Source organism: Silurus meridionalis, chromosome 17 (assembly GCF_014805685.1).
Source record: "Silurus meridionalis isolate SWU-2019-XX chromosome 17, ASM1480568v1, whole genome shotgun sequence".
In the NCBI taxonomy this organism is placed as follows: Eukaryota; Metazoa; Chordata; class Actinopteri; order Siluriformes; family Siluridae; genus Silurus; species Silurus meridionalis.
This window is the reverse complement of record NC_060900.1, coordinates 10,003,899-10,023,315: the sequence shown is the minus strand read 5'-3', so window position 1 is coordinate 10,023,315 and position 19,417 is coordinate 10,003,899. Positions and strand designations below refer to the sequence as shown.

The 19,417-nt window shown below is 36.9% G+C and overlaps 1 protein-coding gene across 1 annotated transcript; it reads right to left on the bottom strand.

Moving 5' to 3' along the window:
* Positions 1–459: 459 nt before the first annotated feature.
* On the bottom strand, positions 460–17,011 carry aaas (achalasia, adrenocortical insufficiency, alacrimia). The gene is given in 18 exon segments (XM_046872217.1): positions 460–721; positions 1,941–2,025; positions 4,124–4,205; positions 4,862–4,929; positions 5,025–5,078; positions 5,080–5,095; positions 7,287–7,377; positions 8,996–9,056; positions 9,633–9,757; positions 9,936–10,056; positions 10,301–10,444; positions 12,578–12,676; positions 12,826–12,872; positions 14,647–14,738; positions 14,843–14,898; positions 15,044–15,171; positions 16,356–16,481; positions 16,891–17,011. Coding segments are annotated over 17 exon segments (1,530 nt in total). The 5' UTR covers positions 16,467–16,481; positions 16,891–17,011; the 3' UTR covers positions 460–571.
* Between the last annotated feature and the right edge of the window lie 2,406 nt (positions 17,012–19,417).

Here is a 19,417-nt window from a genome sequence, read left to right as displayed (position 1 = left end):
TGGAACATGATTTTTACATGACCTTTATAACCAGAAGCAAAAAAAAGGTGCCATGGTTGAATCAGGGAATTACTTCGAATTGCCCTCGAGTGTCACAAAGTACATCAATGATTGACTAGAAAAGATTGTATAAATAAAGATAAAGTTCTGCTTCAATTTGGCTTTAAACAAAAAAAAAAAACAAAAAAAAAAAATTATATATATATATATATATATATATATATATATATATATATATATATATATATATATATATATATATATATATATATATATATATATTTGGTTCCTTGATATCTGAAGTAGCGAAGGGTTTTCAGCACCAGCTTTCTAACACATTCATGTTAACTGGGAGTAAAACAAAATCTAAAATGAAATTAATTCTAAATCAACAAAGGTTCTATGAAAAAAAAATATATATATGAATTGAACAAGGAATTTTCACAAAATCCAGTCAAATTGAATGTAAAAAAAAATGTGTTTATTTTTTTTGGCAAAATGAATTATATTTTGAGTTATTCAAGTATATAAAGCAAGTAGCGTTGGTCACAGCCTAAAACTACATCGGTGTTCAGGACATTTGTTCTGTGTAGAGGGGGCATGTACTGTAATCTTCTGTTTTACTGGTGAAGTGGGGAAGTGGAGGGCTTCCAGTTGTACACGGCTTCCCCACGGCAACAAAGTAGAAAGGCACGTGAGAGATACGGCCATTTGACCAGCACTGCAAACACAGATAATTACAATAACATATAAGAATTATTCATAATAAAAGGTTTTCACAAACTTTTTTTTCCCCACAGACTGGATGCTTTTTTTTTTTTTTTATGTAAAATATCAGGTTGCAGTTTCCTGGCGTTATTGATTTACTACCTCACAACCATTTTCAGAGTGGCCGTGCTGAATCAGGGATCATTAAACGCTTTTACTGACCTGACGTTTCCATTGCACTGAACCGTAGGTGAAACTGAGCCACAGTTCCCTAATGCATGGCGTAAAACTATTTTCTGTCAATGGTTTAAAGTCTAGTCTAATACTAAAACTAAATTTGTCTACAGGTTTTACATAAACCATCAATTATAAAAGAAGAAATGGTGAAAGGTGCCTAATACTTGTCACATGTACATTACAGCAGAGTGAAATTCTTTCTTTGCACATCCCAGTGATGTTTGGAAGCGGGGGTCAGAGCACAGGGTCAGCCATGATACAGCACCCCTAAAGCACAAAGGGTCAAGGGCCTTGCTTAAGGGCCCTAAGAGTGGCAGCTTAGCCATTCCCCCCTGACCTTCTGATCAATAACCCAGAGCCTTAATCAATCACTGAGCTTCCACCTCCCTCATAGATTAACAGAAGATCATAAACATTAATAGTTGATAAGCAATTTATATTTAAATAACTCAATGTAAAGTTACAAATTAATTAACATTTTTGGTGAGAAATTTTACATTTCATAAATAAAAGGTTTTCCATACATAATATAAATATATTATATATTAATTATATATTAATTATATATTATATAAATGAACTGAAATGTAATTTACAAATAATGATAATGTTGATTAAAAAGTGATAAACCACGCTGGAGGGGTTTAGAGCACAGCGCTTTCAAAGCCCACGTCATGGCTTATCAAATGTTACATTAATTACATAAATTACAATAATTGAAGCATTAAAAAAAAAAAAAAATCCACCATGAAGCCAAGTTTTCATGACTGCCTCTGTTCTCCACTGCACAACAGTGAATACTGTTATGCTTCTCATACACACTCTATGAGACTGAAATAATGGACACGCCTTCGTGTTTTTCTGTGGTTTTTGAGACAAATTATTGGCAAATGATTACATTTTTGATGATAATATTTTTGAAGGGAAAACTATGATCTGGGGGGAAAATAAATCAATACCACGCAAAGCTATAAATGTATAACACAAACACTCACCACAGTGAGCAATGCACCATGCTGAAAGTGAGGCTGAAAGTGCATCAGTCTTGGCTCTGCTCTGGCTTCCCCTTTCACAAAACCACTAAAATAAAGTGGAAAACAGCCACACATGAACATATATTACACATAAATACATGACGTTCAAAGCTGTGGATTCCATGTCAATCGATCCCAAAGTTTTAATTAATCAATTGTGTGTTTGTCCAAGCAAAAATAGACATTCTTTCATGCCTAGTAGTGATGAGTCGTTTATGAATGATTCGTTCATTTTGAACGAGTCTTTAATATGACTCAGAAGAATGAGTCGTTTTAAAAATTGATTTGTTTGTTACTGGATGCGCATGACCAAAGCGTCGCAAAAACTCCATAGGTTACGTACAGGAAACAGAAATGTGCAGTTCATCTCTCGACTCTTCTAGTCCAAGTCGTTTTGTGACGTGACTCACAAGATGTAATAGATCTTTTTTTTTGTCCAAATCTTGACATTATTGCTAGGGATGCACCGAATATTCGGCCACCGAAAATTTTTGGCCGAAAATGGCCCAAAAGTGCATTTTCGGTTTTCGGCCGAAAGATTTTGATCACCGAAAAAACACGGCCGAAACAGTTTGTTGTGATGACGGAAACAGAAACCGCGGCCTGCATGTGCATGTCTAAAACAACATGTCTGCGGTGTGGACGTATTTCAGTATATCTGAGAAAGACCCACGGATAGCGATGTGCAAAACATGTAATGCCGAAATTGTGTCTGCAAAGACTTTCTCCATGTCGGGTTTAATTTGAAATCCAAACATCCCGATCGCTATGCTGAAATATCAGAGGAACGCAAACGCACAGAAAAGCAAAACCCCTCCGAGCATGCGCACTCCGTCTGTGGCGGACGTTTTTGAAAAGGCAGGAAGTTTCCCAGTGATATTGTTGTATCTTTAAGCAGTTGCACTTGTTCTAAATGCACTTTGTTTTTATGAAAGAACATATTTAATTGTACAACCTTTCAGCAAGCCAGAGGGCCTGTACATTATTATTTAATGTACACATGAGTGCATTTAAGTTAAACATTTAAGACTAAATTTTAATTTATTTTATCCTGTGCATTGTTGCAATGTGCTATAAATAAATATTTTCATAATTTGTAATTGATTAATTCTTTGAAACTTTAATATTATTTTATGCAATTGAAATGCCTTGATTTTAGTAAGGTTAGTACACAGTCATAGCCATAAATGCAATGGTAATAATAATTGCCATAATTTCCTTCGGTGTTTCGGTTTTCGGCCTTGCTTTCCTCCTTTTTTGGTTTTCGGTTTCGGCCCAGAATTTTTATTTCGGTGCATCCCTAATTATTGCTACAATAATTATGGGAGTCACGTGACAAAAGAACTAACGGCACAGACCAGAAGATATGAGAGGTGAGCTACTCATTCTGTTTATCATAATTTGTAATTCGTACTATAGTAAAATAATTCGAACTATAGTCAAAGTTTGTGTATGAAAATGTGTTGTGGGATCTGCTTATTGAAATGTGAAAGAACAAGATTCAAAGAACCAAGTCACTAAAATGATCTGATCTTTCCATCACTAATGGCTCCAATTTATAGGAGCAACAGAACCCAATTATTTATTCATTCATTTCATTTTTACAACCTAAATTTCTGTGAATCCTACATTTTCCTAACAGTATATAAGCTGTTAACTAAGCTGAACATTACTGCACAAATCTTTTGATATGGTGTGAAATATTTGAGATGCTTTTAAAGAACAAAAATCAAACAAGCTTTAAAATCGATAGATTATCTTTTTTTCTGCAGAAACAATTAATTTCTTATGCTTTTTTTTGCAGTATTATACATTTTTAAACTATAATCCTTACATGCATGTAGGGAAGCAGGAATGCTCTGAAGTCTATTATACTAGAACAACCAGAAAGTATTCAGTACTAGAGGAAAACATATGTTAATGAGAAAGTTAAAGAGAGAAGTGGGTTTTTTTGGGAAAACTACTATAATGCCATGCACATGCACTAAGGACAAGACTTACACATGAATCTTCTGAATTTAAGTGGCCATTGTAAAGTTCACATTTGCTTTTCGTTAAATCAGGCAAATTAATTACCTTGCTGACTGATTAGTGCAATACTGTTTCCATAAAATGTTTTTTTCCCTCTGAATCAAGATACTCACCATGGAAGTAACTCAAAGATGGGGCTAGAGCGTGTTTTAAACACGGCAATGATGGCAGAATGATTGACGGATTCTGTATTTCCTGTAACAGCAAGTTAAGGAGAGACATATGAAGAATATTTAATAGATACATATTTCCCTTTTCCTGCTTGCAAACTGGATTCAATAGTATTTTCTACATGGATTGATTTTCTCTCAAACCCTGAAAATACAAAACCTCCATTTTCAGTCAATGAGTACAACTCAGTGATACACACTAAGGATCACAGCTGCTTCCCCAAGAAATACAATACAGCTTATTGATCCATTACTATGACGAGGTGAAGGGTGACGGCATATTAGAAATAAACCAACTGCACTTTGGACACTGCACATGCATGCAGGCAATAGAAGAAATCCATCTCTATACCCTAACCGCTGCTCGACAATTCACAACATAGAAGGGTTTTTTTACGCTCTGACTATGTAAAATATTATTTGATGCTAGAAATATTACTTCCTGTAGTTCACAGATGCACAGTCATTTTACAGGATACTATTAAAGGAGCAATCAAAGGTTTAATAAATGTAATAGATTAAAAAAAGGGTGAAAATCACTTATTTCTGGTTTGTTCAATCAAGTTTAAATAATGTTTATATATTACTTGCATTGTAAACGTTTTTTCTTTTTATTGCAATAGATAGATGCACTGTGCCACTGCTGCACTAAAATTAACCATGATTTTTTTTTTTTTCTACCTTTCAGAAGCACAGCCAGCCTCTCTCCGGTAGGATCCCAGGCAAGAGATTGAACCTCTCCTCCAATACTAAACAGCACAGGATAATAGTAACTTCGATAAATATATTAATTCAAAAATAGAGTAATGCACTTTACAGCTCTAGGTGCACAAACACAGCTTACATAATTTCCCCTTCAGGCTCAGTGAAGGACGTCACTGAGAGATCAGCCACCAGCAGCAGTCTTGGGTCCTCCTGAAACAAGTTATATTAATGAGCTTATCAACAGTGAACTCTATAGTGAGTGAAGGATCAGACCTTATTAATTGCATTAGAAGGACACTGGAGAAAACTTTCAATGGATGAGACATGAGTAGTCAGAACAATAAAAGAAGTGAACAGGCTTATCAGAGGTAGAGGTCGACTGATTTTACCCATCCACTACTGATTATTGATCACTAGGCTGGATCGTATTTGCCGATAACTAATGTTAAAAATGGATACTAAAAAAAAAAAAAATTATAAAACATAACACCATGTAAAATAGCAGGTAGCATTAGTGATTCGCCTCTCGAGGCTGCTCTCAACATCAGACCGGAAGACGGAAAAACTATTGGCACAAATTTTTGCTGATAGTCGATAGTTCCAGCAATCAACTATCGGTAGGCAAAACTGATGAATCGGTTCGACCTCTATTAAGAGCTTTAAAAAAATAATAAATAAATAAATAAATGAAATCACCAGTGTCTCCAACTTCTTTATTTCTAATTCTTATGCTCATGCTTGAATGACCGAAGAATTAACAATTGTACTAAGCTGCTCAGGTTCCCACCATGGAAATGTAGGATCTTCAACACCAAGGAGCACTTTAGATTAATGTTTATGTAAGGATGAGCCTAGCTTGCACTTGTAACAAGTGCAGAATGCCTTGTCAATACCAGTGGCAGGCGGTCAGGGCCAGCAAAGCCTTCTCTGTTGGCCTAATCACTATCAGAAGCACTGATCCACCTTATTACAACCTAAATTCTAATATTTGTTTCATGAAATTGTATTAATTTATTCCCAACAGTTTATTCTCTTCATTTCATAGTGTTGCTCTTGGCTGCACTGCTTCCAGTATGTGTATGTAAAAATTTATGTCAGATTAGATTCAGCCTCTATGTGCTGCCATGTCAATCAGGGCCTTCATAGTCTGTACTGCTGGATCTTTTACCATAGAACATATTACTAACGGGTCTGTTTCTGTTAACCAATCAGATTTTATATTCGTCTCAGCCAGGGAAAGGGTTTGTTCGCCACTTCCAGACCAGTAAATACGAGTGGTACCACTGGCTTACAGCCTCTGAGGAATGGTGCAAATTCTGCATCTCTGGTGAGTAGGTTGTATTTTATTTACATTTTTAATGTTTTTGTCATGTTATTAGACAAATATTGATTCTGAACTGCTCCAGATGATGTAGGTGCACAGTTGCGGTTGTAGTGTAGAGATTTGGAGTTGTTTTAATAGGGTTTTAATATGATGTTGGCCCTTTGCAGCTAGAACAGCTTCAACTCTTCTGGGAAGGCTTTCCACAAGGTTTAGGAGTGTGTCCATGACAATTTTTGACAATTCTTCCAGAAGCGCATTTGTAAAGTCAGACACTGATGTTGGAAGAGAAGGCCTGGATCGCAGTCTCCGTTTAAAATTCATCCCGAAGGTGTTCTGTCAGGTTAAGGTCAGGACTCTGTGCAGGCTAGTCAAGTTCTTCCACACCAAAATCAATTATCCATATCTTTATAGATGTTGCTTTACTGCACAAATCCAGACTCGTCCATCGGATTGCCAGACAGTAAATTTTGATTTGTCACTCCAGAGAACACATCCCCACTGCTCTAGAGTAGAGTGGTGGCATGCTTTACACCACTGCATCCGATTTTATGCATTTCACTTGGTGATGTAAGGCTTGGATGCAGATGTTCGACCATGGAAACCCATTCCATGAAGCCACATGAAGTTTGGAGGTTTGTAGCTATTGACTCTTCAGAAAGTTGGTGACCTCTGTGCACTATGCGTCTCGGGCACCCGCTTACCCACTTTGTGATTTTCCATGGTCTAACACTTCGTGGCTGTGTTGCTGTCATTCCCAATCACTTCCACTTTGTTAAAATACCATAAACAGATGACTGTGGAATATTTAGTAGCGAGGAAATTTCACGACTGGACTTATTGCACAGGTGACATTCTATCACGGTACCACGCTGGAATTTACTGAGCTCCTGAGAGTGACCCATTCTTTCACAAATGTTTGTAGAAGCGGTCTGCAGTGATTGGAAAACCTGAATTCAATTATTTGAATGGGTGAGTGAATACTTTTGGCAATATAGTGTATTTTCCTGTGTATTGTAAGTTTTGGGTGTAGGGGTACAGATGATTATAAACAATGAAAAGCATAATCAAACTTATTACCTTTCATGTCTGAAAAAGTAAGTGCGTAGATCACTGTTTCTCCCTGAACGCAGAACAACAGTCTACTTCCATCAGGACTCCAGCACCCTGACTGGGGGTTAAGTAAACAGACACAGCATGACACAGAAAGTAATAGCCCTGGATGTTGTCATTACATTACTATCAATCACATATACATTGTCATTTTCTTTCTTCCTGTGGAGAAAATTTAAAAGCAAATTATTCAGAGAATAGAGTATTAGTAGAGTAGAAATTGCCTGTTTGCCCAGCTGATTCAGATTCATTCTGCTCTGGTAACATATTTTAATTGTAACTAAAAGTACCTAGTTGTACAAAAATAATTTTCCACAAAACCAAGAGCTCTAAGTGGTTAAGAAGGTTTAACCTGTTCTAAACAAGGAAAGAAACCCTTCGAATGGAAGATCTCAAATTTAAGCCAAAACACTTTTAAGATTTTACTCAGATGCAATGCAGGCAGGATGGCCCGATGAGATAATGTATCAATTTATGCCTGGGCAAATATAAAAATTTAGGAGAGGTATTTTTTATTAAAAAAAAAATCATAAAATAAATAAATACCCATCTAAATTGACCAAAATTATAAACGCAACGCTAAAGGTTGACACATTTCTAAATCTTGTTATAGACATGGCTCTGATTTGCATTACACAAAGTACACTGAACAAAATTATCAACACCACTTTAGATTTTGCCCCCATTTTTCATGAGCTGAACTCAAAGATCTAAGACTTTTTTCTATGTACACGAAAGGCCAAATTTCTCTTAAATATTGTTCACAAATCTGTCTAAATCTGTGTTAGTGAGCACTTCTCCTTTGCTGAGATAATCCATCCACCTCACAGGTGTGACGTATCAAGATGCTGATTAGACAGCATGATTATTGCAAATTACTGCAGGAATTTAGAATACAGTTTCCCAGTGTAGCAATAATTTATTTTTTTACTTAATTTACTACTGTCAACAATTTAGAACTGTTTGAGACTTGGAAGCTTTCTGAACTACCCCATATATTTACAGGATTATGACTGTTTAACAGTAAAATGCATAGGGAATGACTCTTGTTTAGACAAAAATGAAAGCCCTTGATATTAAGATCTTAATCATACAGGGTTTAAGTTTCAAAATCCATAAAATTCATTAGAATTGGAGTCTAAATTATTCTTTATATATATATATATATATATATATATATATATATATATATATATATATATATATATATATATAATTTTATCTTTTCTAATATACTCAGTTGTAATGCCCCATTGTAACCATTGTAAATATCATAAGTAGAGACCTCCTAGCCTACCCAGTAGTCTTAAAAAATGGTGTTCAGTATGGGGTAGTATACGGTCATTTTCTAAATTTAACAAATTGCAGTGCATTTTACAGTATTGTAATGTTAAAACATTACAGTATATATAGTTGTGGCAGCGGGCTTGTGGAACCAGCGCCGGTTCTCATGCGGAACGTGGAGCATACGCTGCTGTGCGAAACTTTCAATATTTGTACAATTTTGTTGCATCACTACCACCATCATAAGATCGACAAAATCGCACGGTGAACCATCGTAAATCGAGGACTATCTACAGTATATTTGCAAGTCTTTAATTGGATGTAATGAAATCACACTGCTTACACATTGGAAGTAATTCACTCATTTGCCACTGTATTGCGTAATCGCTTACCTGACAGCGCCCTTTCAGACAAGGCCATCGTTCACATGTCCACATTGTTGTCTCCCACACCCTGCAGGTGCAAGCACACACTCATTCATTCTTCCTGTTATACATAGTCCAATTTTACAGCCATCCAAAGTCTGTATTTCTGAGTGTTAAAAAAAATTTGCTACCCAGCACATGAGCCAAGCTGCAGGATTTTTACAGATAGCAATTAATTTAATGAACAGAAAGTTAACAATTTAATGTTTTATTTGTACAAAGGAAAAAAAAAATGTTATTTTCCAAACATAGATAGAAGACTTAAAATAGTGAGCTAAGAGTAAAATGCTGTCCTTCTGGAAGAAAAACAAAACTGACTAAAAACGTGCTTGCGCTCCCCCTATATGACTGCAATACTTCTTTTCCAGGTCAGCTCCAAAAATCTAAACTTTTAGATGTTTACATCATATCCTATTTCATGGACCATCACTCCCTTCAAAATCAATGCAACGGCCCAGAAATTCCAAACTGCATCGAAACCGAGCTAAACATGATCAAATAAATCACACTTGGAAGCAAAAGCAATTAAAAGAAAAAAGACATGAATCTGGACAGTTTAGCATATTTCTGTAACATCCTTGTCATTCCTAATATGTGTGAATACCTGAATAGAGCAGATGGAGTGGCTGCCAACAGTCGGCTGCCATCTGGCGACCATGACAGATTTGTGACTCCTCCACCTCCTACACGCTGCAGAGGAACACAGATTTCTGCTGCTACGTTCCAGACCTGAACAACACACACAACATAAAATACAGCTGGGCATGTGTCTGTAATTGCTAAGGAAGAAAAGACAGATATGCAGAATTAGATAATTGGGTAAAATCTAGTGGCATATTTACAATGTCTGATGCACCGTGAGATTTATTCTGATAAGATTTCAAATGCTAATAATACTGGCACATACCATCATGGCCGTGTCCACAGGAGAGGCAGAAACTAGTAAAGACCCAGAAGGTGACCAGGCAATGGAAGTAACTGGAGAGTGACCAGGATGAGACAATACCTGAGCACAGCCAGAAGAGGGCCTGTGCATGAATGAAAGAGAGAGAGAGAGTGGTTATTAGTTCTGCAAATTATCTTGAATTACCATGTGAATATTTTGATCAATAAAAGTACAAGTTAAGCCAAATGTTAGTATATGTACCAAGATACATGACATAAGTATTCCTAAAAAAAAATAAATAAATAAATACAAATACAGCAAGATACAAAGTTCTGAGCTCCATTGTTAGAAAAGAGTGGTGTAAATGTGTAAGTAATCTGCGGTACCGTGTAGAGAGAGAGTTGGGGTCCACATGCCAAATGAGTAGACAGGTATGGCAGGCCACAGCCAGGGTAGATGCACACAGAGGCTTCCACTGCATAGCACTCACACTTCTTTGCAGTCTGTGCTTCAGAGTCGGTGTTATTGCACTGACGGAGGAAGGGGGCTAAGATTATTACTCCACTAAAGATTCCATGAAATTCACCAGTTTAGTTTCACAATCATTTTCCACCTGTGAAAACGAAGTGCTTATTATTCAGTCGACTAACTATTCACAAGTGTTTATGGACTGCAATGCTCTCAGTTAAATTCTAAATCCAGTGAAGTCGTTAAGCTGTAAGCCTCAATTGTTCTTATAATTTAAAGAGAATGTTAGCACCAACTAGCTGTGTACGATATATCATCTCTGACAAGATCATGATTGTTGTTTTAACGATGTGCAGTTTGACATTATCGATTATCGAGTGACATTACCAAACAAAACGTGCCTACAGATTGTTACATGTACATTACGTGATGAAGTCTGTTGGGTCAGACTTGTGCTTGTGTGCATTTACAGCATATTCTTTCACTGCACGAGTCAGACTAGATTGCTAAATGCATTTAGAATGATCACACTTAAAGAAAGAAAAAAAGAACATGGCTCTATAAAAGGTAAAAAAAAAATGTCCATAAATGTAAATCTATTTAAACTTATTAACTTAATCTGTTGTAAAATGACCACTGCACAGAATATGAAGATTTTTTAAATATTTAGGAGTCAGCTGTCCAAGGTAGTCCTTAAAGTATCAGCACAATAACACACTCTGCAAAATATCACCCGATTATTGTTCGCAATAATGAATGAATGAATGAATGAATGAATGAATGAATAAATAAATAAATAAATAAATAAATAATTTTTTGGCAATATTGCACAACCTTAGCAACCATACACCAGGGCATGCAACCCATTAAAACTACATAATGCAAAGTTGACACTTTTTTTTTTGATCCCTCATGAACATTTTTATTTTTATAATTATTTTGAGGTATAGGAGACATTTTTAATACTTTGCAATTAAGCATCAGTTTATTCCAAAACTGCAGTGATGTGTTCATTTCTATGATATACTAATTGAAAATTACATTTTACAATGTGTGTCAATTCTCTGTCACAATCTGGCAACACTTGCTCAGGAATAAGGTTACTAAGCTTTTACAACCATAGCAGACAGGAAAGCATGCAGTTGCCGAAGAAAAAAAATAAATAAATCAATGTCAAGGCCAATTGTGGTCCAGTGCACCCTTTCATTTCGTGCATTTTAGCAGAGGTCCACCTGCACCTCTTCCAACCGTCGCAAGCAGAGTGACAGCAAAAACATGCTGAAGAATGCAAAAGTTTACACTAGGGATGCACCGAAATGAAAATTTTTGGCTGAAACCGAAAAAGAGGAAAGCAAGGCCGAAAACCGAAAGAAATTATACCAATTATTATTACCATTGCATTTATGGCTATGACTGTGTACTAACCTTACTAAAATCAAGGAATTTCAAATTACAAATTATGAAAATATTTATTTATAGCATATTGCAACAATGCACAGGATAAAATTAATTAAAATTCAAACTTAAATGTTTAACCTAAATGCACTTCAATAATAATGGCCTGCTGAAAGGTTGTAAAATTAAGTATGTTCTTTCATAAAAACAAAGTGCATTTAGAACAAGTGCAACTGCTTAAAGATACTGTACAACAATACAACACTATCACTGCGAAACTTCCTGCCTTTTCAAAAACGTCCGCCACAGACGGCGTGCGCATGCTCGGAGGGTTTTGCTTTTCTGTGCCACGTTCCTCTCATATTCAGCGATCGGGATGTTTGGATTTCAGGTGATAAATTAAACCAGACCTGGAGAAAGTCTTTGCAGACGCATTCCTCTTGAAATTTCGCGATTACATGTTTTGCAAACCGCTATCCGTGGGTCTTTCTCAGATATACTGAAATACGTCCACACCTACATGCACGTGCGGGCCGCGGTTTCTGTTTGCGTCATCACAACAAACTGTTTCGGCCGAAAACCGAAAATGCAGTTTTGGGCCATTTTCGGCCGAAAATTTTCGGTGGCCGAATATTCGGTGCATCCCTAGTTTACACCAGCCCAAAGTTTCACATCCAAACCTGCAGACCTTATAGACACATACATCTCCTGCTCGTGTGTTTTATCACACACATGCTAACAATGAGTAAGCAAACTGCTTGTTTAAAAAAAAAAGTGTAAATCATCAATAATTGATGTACCTCCGAGAGTTGTAGATCTTGATGGAGTCATCCAGGAGGGCTACTGCAAACCTGTCTGTGTGCGGATGCCATGCAAAGCTTCGGATAGGACTATCAGACCTGAAAACAAATATATAATATAATAGTATAAAGCATTTAAAACAAATAGACTTCCTTTGCTTTTGTATGGACGTACCCTTAAGAGGTACAATAAAATGGATAACTTTCTGACTAGCAAAACATTTGTATGAAGTTATTTCAAAACTCACCAACTCAATACTTGTGAAAATTCAGCCACCATATCCTCACCACTTAACTGAGAAGGATGAGAGAAATAAAGTTAAGCTTTGCACCAAGAAACAAAAGGCAGACAAAGTGTCAGAATATGTAAATATATTGAATACGGTGGAGACAATGACCAAAATGATGCAGTTATATCACCCACATAGTTGCTCAAATGCTCATTAGTTTTTATTTTATATATATATATATATATATATATATATATATATATATATATATATATATATATATATATATATATATATATATATATATCTCACACACACAAACACACACATACCGTAATTTCCGGACTATAAAGCGCACCCATATATAAGCCGCACCCAGTGAATTTTACAAATATTTTTATTTTTAACATAAATAAGCCGCACCTGTCTATAAGCCGCACTAATGAACTTTACACAGGCTTTAACGAAAGACACGTTACACACGGTGTAATGGGTGAAATATGTTGCGCTTCCTTTAAGAGCAGAGCGGTATTTTGGGAATAGCATGCCGCCGCATTTTTCCAGTATTACTGCGTGTGTTCAAGACGAGGATCATGTCCTTATTATTTTCTGATGCTCATTTCTAAATTTCTTTGACTAACCCGTAACGCTGTTGCCAAGAAAAATAAAAAAGCACGAGTTTTGGAAACCTGTCTGTGCTTATATGATTATATGAGCTCCCTTCACCCTGACTCAATGCGTTACAACGTTTTTTCGTTTCCGGGCGGAAATTTAATTGGTCTAATGTTATGTCGCTCAGTTTTTTGGCTTGAAGTTTGTGAAACCGGGAAAAACCCAGGAAAAATTCATAAATTAGCTACTTCGTTGTTTAAGCCGCGGGGTTCAAAGCGTAGGAAAAAAGTAGCGGCTTATAGACCGAAAAATACGGTACATACATAAACACATTTACACACACAGTAATCCCCCGCTTTACCGCGGTTCGAATCTCGCACCCGGTTTATCGCAGAATTGCATTTGCCACCTAACTAATTTGTTTAGCTGATTTTCCCGGTTTATTAATAAAAATATAATTATTAATTAGAAAATGAAGCAAACTGTTAACACTGTACAATACATGTACTCACTATAAATGTGATACAGTGTACAGTGGTAAACAGTGGTAGGCCATATGGTACCTTAGTGAATTCATCTAGACATTATTGTCACTTTATAAATGTAATAGTGTACAGTATTTGACCAAATACATAGTTTAAAATGTTATTCCTAATGTTCCTGTACATTCGGTCCCGCTGCGGATTTCCGCGAATTTGAAGATAATCCACAACTTGCTGTTAGTTAGGTTCCAAATGAGAACCCGAGAGTTCCGAAGCGTAAATTTTCGGGGGTTGACTGTACTGTATTTCTACGGATTTACACAGAATTCATCTCGCTATATTCTTGCAGATGTTTTGTGTGTATGTGTATGTGTATGTGTGTGTGTGTGTGTGTGTGTGTGTGTTTAAAGTGTGTGAGAAAATGATTTACAGCTTAAACAATTGAAAAAAAAAAATGGGGGGGGGGGGGTAACGTCCGTTTGTTGCAGTTTTTCCTTTATCGCGGACAGTTAAAAAAAAAATGCAATAAACAGACGCTACCGCAAAAATGCTTTTTTAAACATAACCCTAGATCTTTTATTTTCATGTATATTTAGTATTGATCTTTAATCAAGAAAAAGTACTTCTCTGATTACCCAATTAATCGATGGAATAATCGGTAGAATTATTAGACTAAATATTAAAAAAGAAAAAAGAAAACCATAAGCAATTAATGTTATGAGTCACCAAGGAAAGCAATGCCCACCGTCAAATGTGGAAAAAGAGAACAATGAAATGAAGACATCCATCGCAGAAGAGCCAGAACACACCCAGAACTCAGAGTCAACCACTTGGGAACTGCGAAACAGACACACACTTCAGTGCATTCAGCCTAACACAGAAGAATGGGATTCAACACCAAAATGAAAGAAAAAAGTCATTAAGGCAATAAAATCACACACCTTCCTCTGAACTGTTAGTGATTTCATCTAATAGACCAGCAAGACCAGCATCACGCCTACAGAGTCAAACAGAAAATCTAAGAAATATGAACTCTAAATCTGTTTTTAATATTATTAAATAACGCAGAATCTCACACATATTAGCCACTAATTTACAACATATATACGTTCTTTTTAAGACATTTGCAAGTGCATGTGTACCAGGCTCCGGCGCTTCTCATCCACAAAGTATCCCTGTGATCCAGAAAGGCTGCTTTGCTGCTGCTCTCTGGGCGACTGTGAGGTTTTAGAGTTTCCCTTGAAAAATAAAGGCTAGGAGCAGTCCATTGCTGAAATATGGCAAAAATATTGAATTAATATATTATTGATGCAGGGTTATTAAACAATAATATATAAAAAAAATCGTTAACAGACTGTTACAACTGTAATGAATGCTGTGTCTGTGAAATCCTGAAAGTGCACTGAACGTATAGCAGATAACTAGCATTTAGTCCAGTTAAAGCATGAACTTAAGCATCACATATAAAACCAGGCCAATGGACCAAACTAGTCAAAAATAAATGAATAAAAAAAATAAACAAAAAAGGAAAGTACAGATTTCAATCGCAGCGCCACAAAACCTAACCAAGCCAAAATCAAAACTACAACAATCACACCCACTACACAACTAAAGGTCGACCCATAGTGACTTTTACTGATAACGATATGCAGGTTGGATTGTACCTGCTGATAACTAATTAATCAACCGATAGGTTTTTTAAATGGATACTGAATAAAAAAAAGCAAATTGACATAACACTCCATGTAAAATAATACTGAACTTTATATAAAAAAGTACTGAATCATGAAAATGTGCTCAATGAATTAAATATAAATATAGTCATTCATAAATATAATTATAGAATTAATAAATATGATATTGTGCCACCTATATAAAAACAAACAGCACGCAGCATCAGTGATTCGCCTCTAGAGGCCGCTCTCATAATAACAACAGACCAGAAGCTAGTAAAACTATCAGTATGGATTTTTGGGGATAACCGATAGATAACTGATGGGGATTGTAACCAAATGACAATACATGCTAATGACGCCCGACATCGCTAAATTACGACATATGCTAATGACGACATACGCTAATGATGCCAGACGACGCCAAAGGACGACATACGCTAATGACGGCAGACGTCGCCAGATGAAGACATACGCTAATCACGCCAGACGTCGCCAAATTAAGATATACGCTAAAGACGCCAGACGTCGCCAAATGACGACATACGCTAATGACGCCAGACATCGCCTAATGACGCCAGACATCGCCTTATGACGACATACACTACTGACGTCAGAAGTGGAATGATGACAAAATAAACATTCATTAAAAACGGCAGACGTTGCCAAATGACAACATACGCCAATGACGCCAGACGTCGCCAAATGACGACGCCATTCCCCCCCCCTTAAAAGTAGGACACAGAGCTGCTGGATCAGGGGCATTGGGGCAGAAGGTCACCTGTTTCTCGGAGCACTCCGCTGAACTCCCACACACCAGCTCATTATTAGCTTCGAACAAAGTCACTTGTCCACTGAGAGGCGGTGACGGGAAGAGCGCCAGGGAGCACATGGTTCTTACAGCGACCTGAAAGTGAAGCCAAACGAATCTTATTCTTTACACACACACACACACACACACACACACACACACGTGTGTGCACGTTCACTCATAGGCAACTCAAAAACACGTTTGTTAAATAGTTCCTTTCCGTTTCCTGTGCCATTTATCCAACGTTGCACTAAACATGTCAGCTGTGTATATTACATGTATTTGGATAACATTATTTCAGCTAATCATCTACAAAACGTTATTAGCCAAACAGATAGCTTTGGAACTTGTTGCTAACTAGGTACCTCATCTTAAAATAATCTAGGCGTTTAACTTCGTTATATATAGAACTATATATGAAGTAACTGTGCATTTTTCTAAGTGTGTCTAAATCCAAATCTTATTAAAATCGACTGATGAAGCACTAACTCAAGACGGAACAAACCTGAATCTACTTCAGATATTCTCCAGAAATCGCGCCATGTTCCTAACTACGGTGTGCCAGTACGGACAAAAAAACTCCACACACATTCGCAGTCAAAGCAAAGCGACAGCGCCATCTACAGTACAAGAAGCTCTTCTTTCACTGTAATCACTTTTCACCGCTACAATCAAAACAAAATACGGACTGAAACTTGTGTATTTGACATCGTTAAATCTGAAGCAACTGATGTGGGGCGGGCAGTACTTAATAAGGATGGTAAGATTCACAGATTCGCATCGGTGCATAAAAGTAACAATGTGATGCATCCTTTTAGAAAATCGTGCATTTGATACAAGTTGTCATTTGTATCACGATGCATCTTTAAAAAAAATGTATCGGTAAAACAACGATTTATGTATATATATAATTATTAGTAAATGCGCTATACTTTTATTATTTACCATTATTTTATACGTAGATTGATTTCTCCTCACTAAACTGTTTTTCAATTGCATTTTGTCAGCATAACTGTTACTACGTGAATATGACGTATCACAACACTACAAAGACCGAGGCGTGTCCTAAGTGTCACATACTGTAGAATATAGATTAACATGTTACAAGAGACAGAACAGTCTTCCTGCAGTCTGATTTTATTTTTTATTTTTTGCAATACAAGGGCATGTTTGTGAAAGGGCCATGTGTTAGAAGTCAGAAGGCACTTAGATAAATTGATGATTTGCTATCTGTCTGAACCATAGAAATAAAAGCGAACTGTCTGTACCATATTGAATTGCATAGCATCATTTTTTTTCTTTTAATCGTATTGCATTGAATCAGATCGTGTTGAATTAAATCAAAATCGGATTGCACCGCATCATAAACTGCTTTATATGTACCTGTACAGGAGGTGGGAGAAAGGTAGGATGGTAGCTAAGCTATCGTCATTGCTGGAGAACGACTTTTACCTCCTGTATAAAACAGTTTCATCTCTGAGCAGCTCCTTCAGCGACAGACTGTTACACCCTAAGTGTCTGAAAGAGCGATACAGAAGGTCTTTCTCCCTGCTGCTATTAGACTTTACAATCAGAGCTGCTCCCGTTGAACCAGTCATTGTTCATACTGTTTTCTAACCTCTGCAATAACAAAAATGTACAAGCTTGTGCAATAACATCATTTTAAACTTCAATATTACTTTGATTGTGTGATAGTGGGGTGGAACAGTACATGTATTTGTCCCAGAATTTTTCAGTACAGGGCTTTTGGTTCGGTAATGTGTAACGAATGCAATCCTTTTTACTTGCGGAACATAGTTAATATGGCATATAAGTGGTAAACTGCATTTTTCTATTATTACTTAAAAAACATACACAACAATGCCAGAGGTATAAAAAAAAGAAACTAGAGTTAGCGCAGTCTCAATGTGGCTACTTGCACTGTACCGGAAATAAGAGTTGTTTTGCACATACATGAAAATGCTGAAGAATACATAGCACTAGCGAAGTAGCTGGCGGCTAACTTTAGCGTTTTATGATTAGCTTCGAAAATTTCTCTTAAAAGGACAATTCCACATATTGATGGAGTGAATGAATGAAGGATGGAAGGAATGTAGACATTTGTAGACAAGTATGCTGAATAAGTATAAGAATAAGTAGAACAGTTAAGTAGAACATCTTCTGCTTTTTTCGGCTTCTCCCATTAGGGGTCGCCACAGCGGTTCATCCGTCTCCACACCCTTCTGTCCTCTACATCTGTCTTTCTCAAACCAACTATCTGCATGTCTTCCTTCACCACATCCATAAACCTACTCCTTGGCCTTCCTCTTTTCCACATTCTGCTACCGATATACCCCATGTCCCTCCTCTGCACATGTCCAAACCATCTCAATCTTTCCTCCATTACCTTGTATCCAAAACGTCCTACATGCGCTGTCCATCTAATAAACTCCTGTCTAATCCTGTCCATCCTCGTCACTCCCAACGAAAATCTCAAGAACTTCAGCTCTGCTACCTCCATCTCCACCTCCTGTCTTTTGTGCAATGCCACTATATAATACCTCTTTCTCCTTATGCTTTCCCGCACTTCCTCATTCCACCATCACATTTCTTTGTCTTCCTTTCTATTCCCAGATGTCACACTATGTAACTTTCTAGCTGTCTCTCTTATCACTCCTGCAGTAGTTGCCCAATCATCCAGCACCTCTTCACCACCAACGAGCCCCTGTCTGACCTCTTCCCTAAACCTCACACTACAGTCTTAGTTTCCATCATCTTATTCTTCTTTCAGTCCTCACTCTCCTCCTCTCCTTATTCACCTCCAAAACCATCCTACAGACCACCATCCGATGCTGTCCAGCTACACTGTCCCCTGCCAACACCTTACAGTCTCCAATCTCCTTCAGGTTGCATCTCCTACATAGAATAGTCCACCTGTGTGCACCTTCCTCCACTCTTATTCGTCACCCTATGATCCTCCTTTTTCTCAAAATAAGTATTCACCACTTTTTTTTCCATCCTTGTAGCAAAATCCACCACCATCTGCCTTTCCA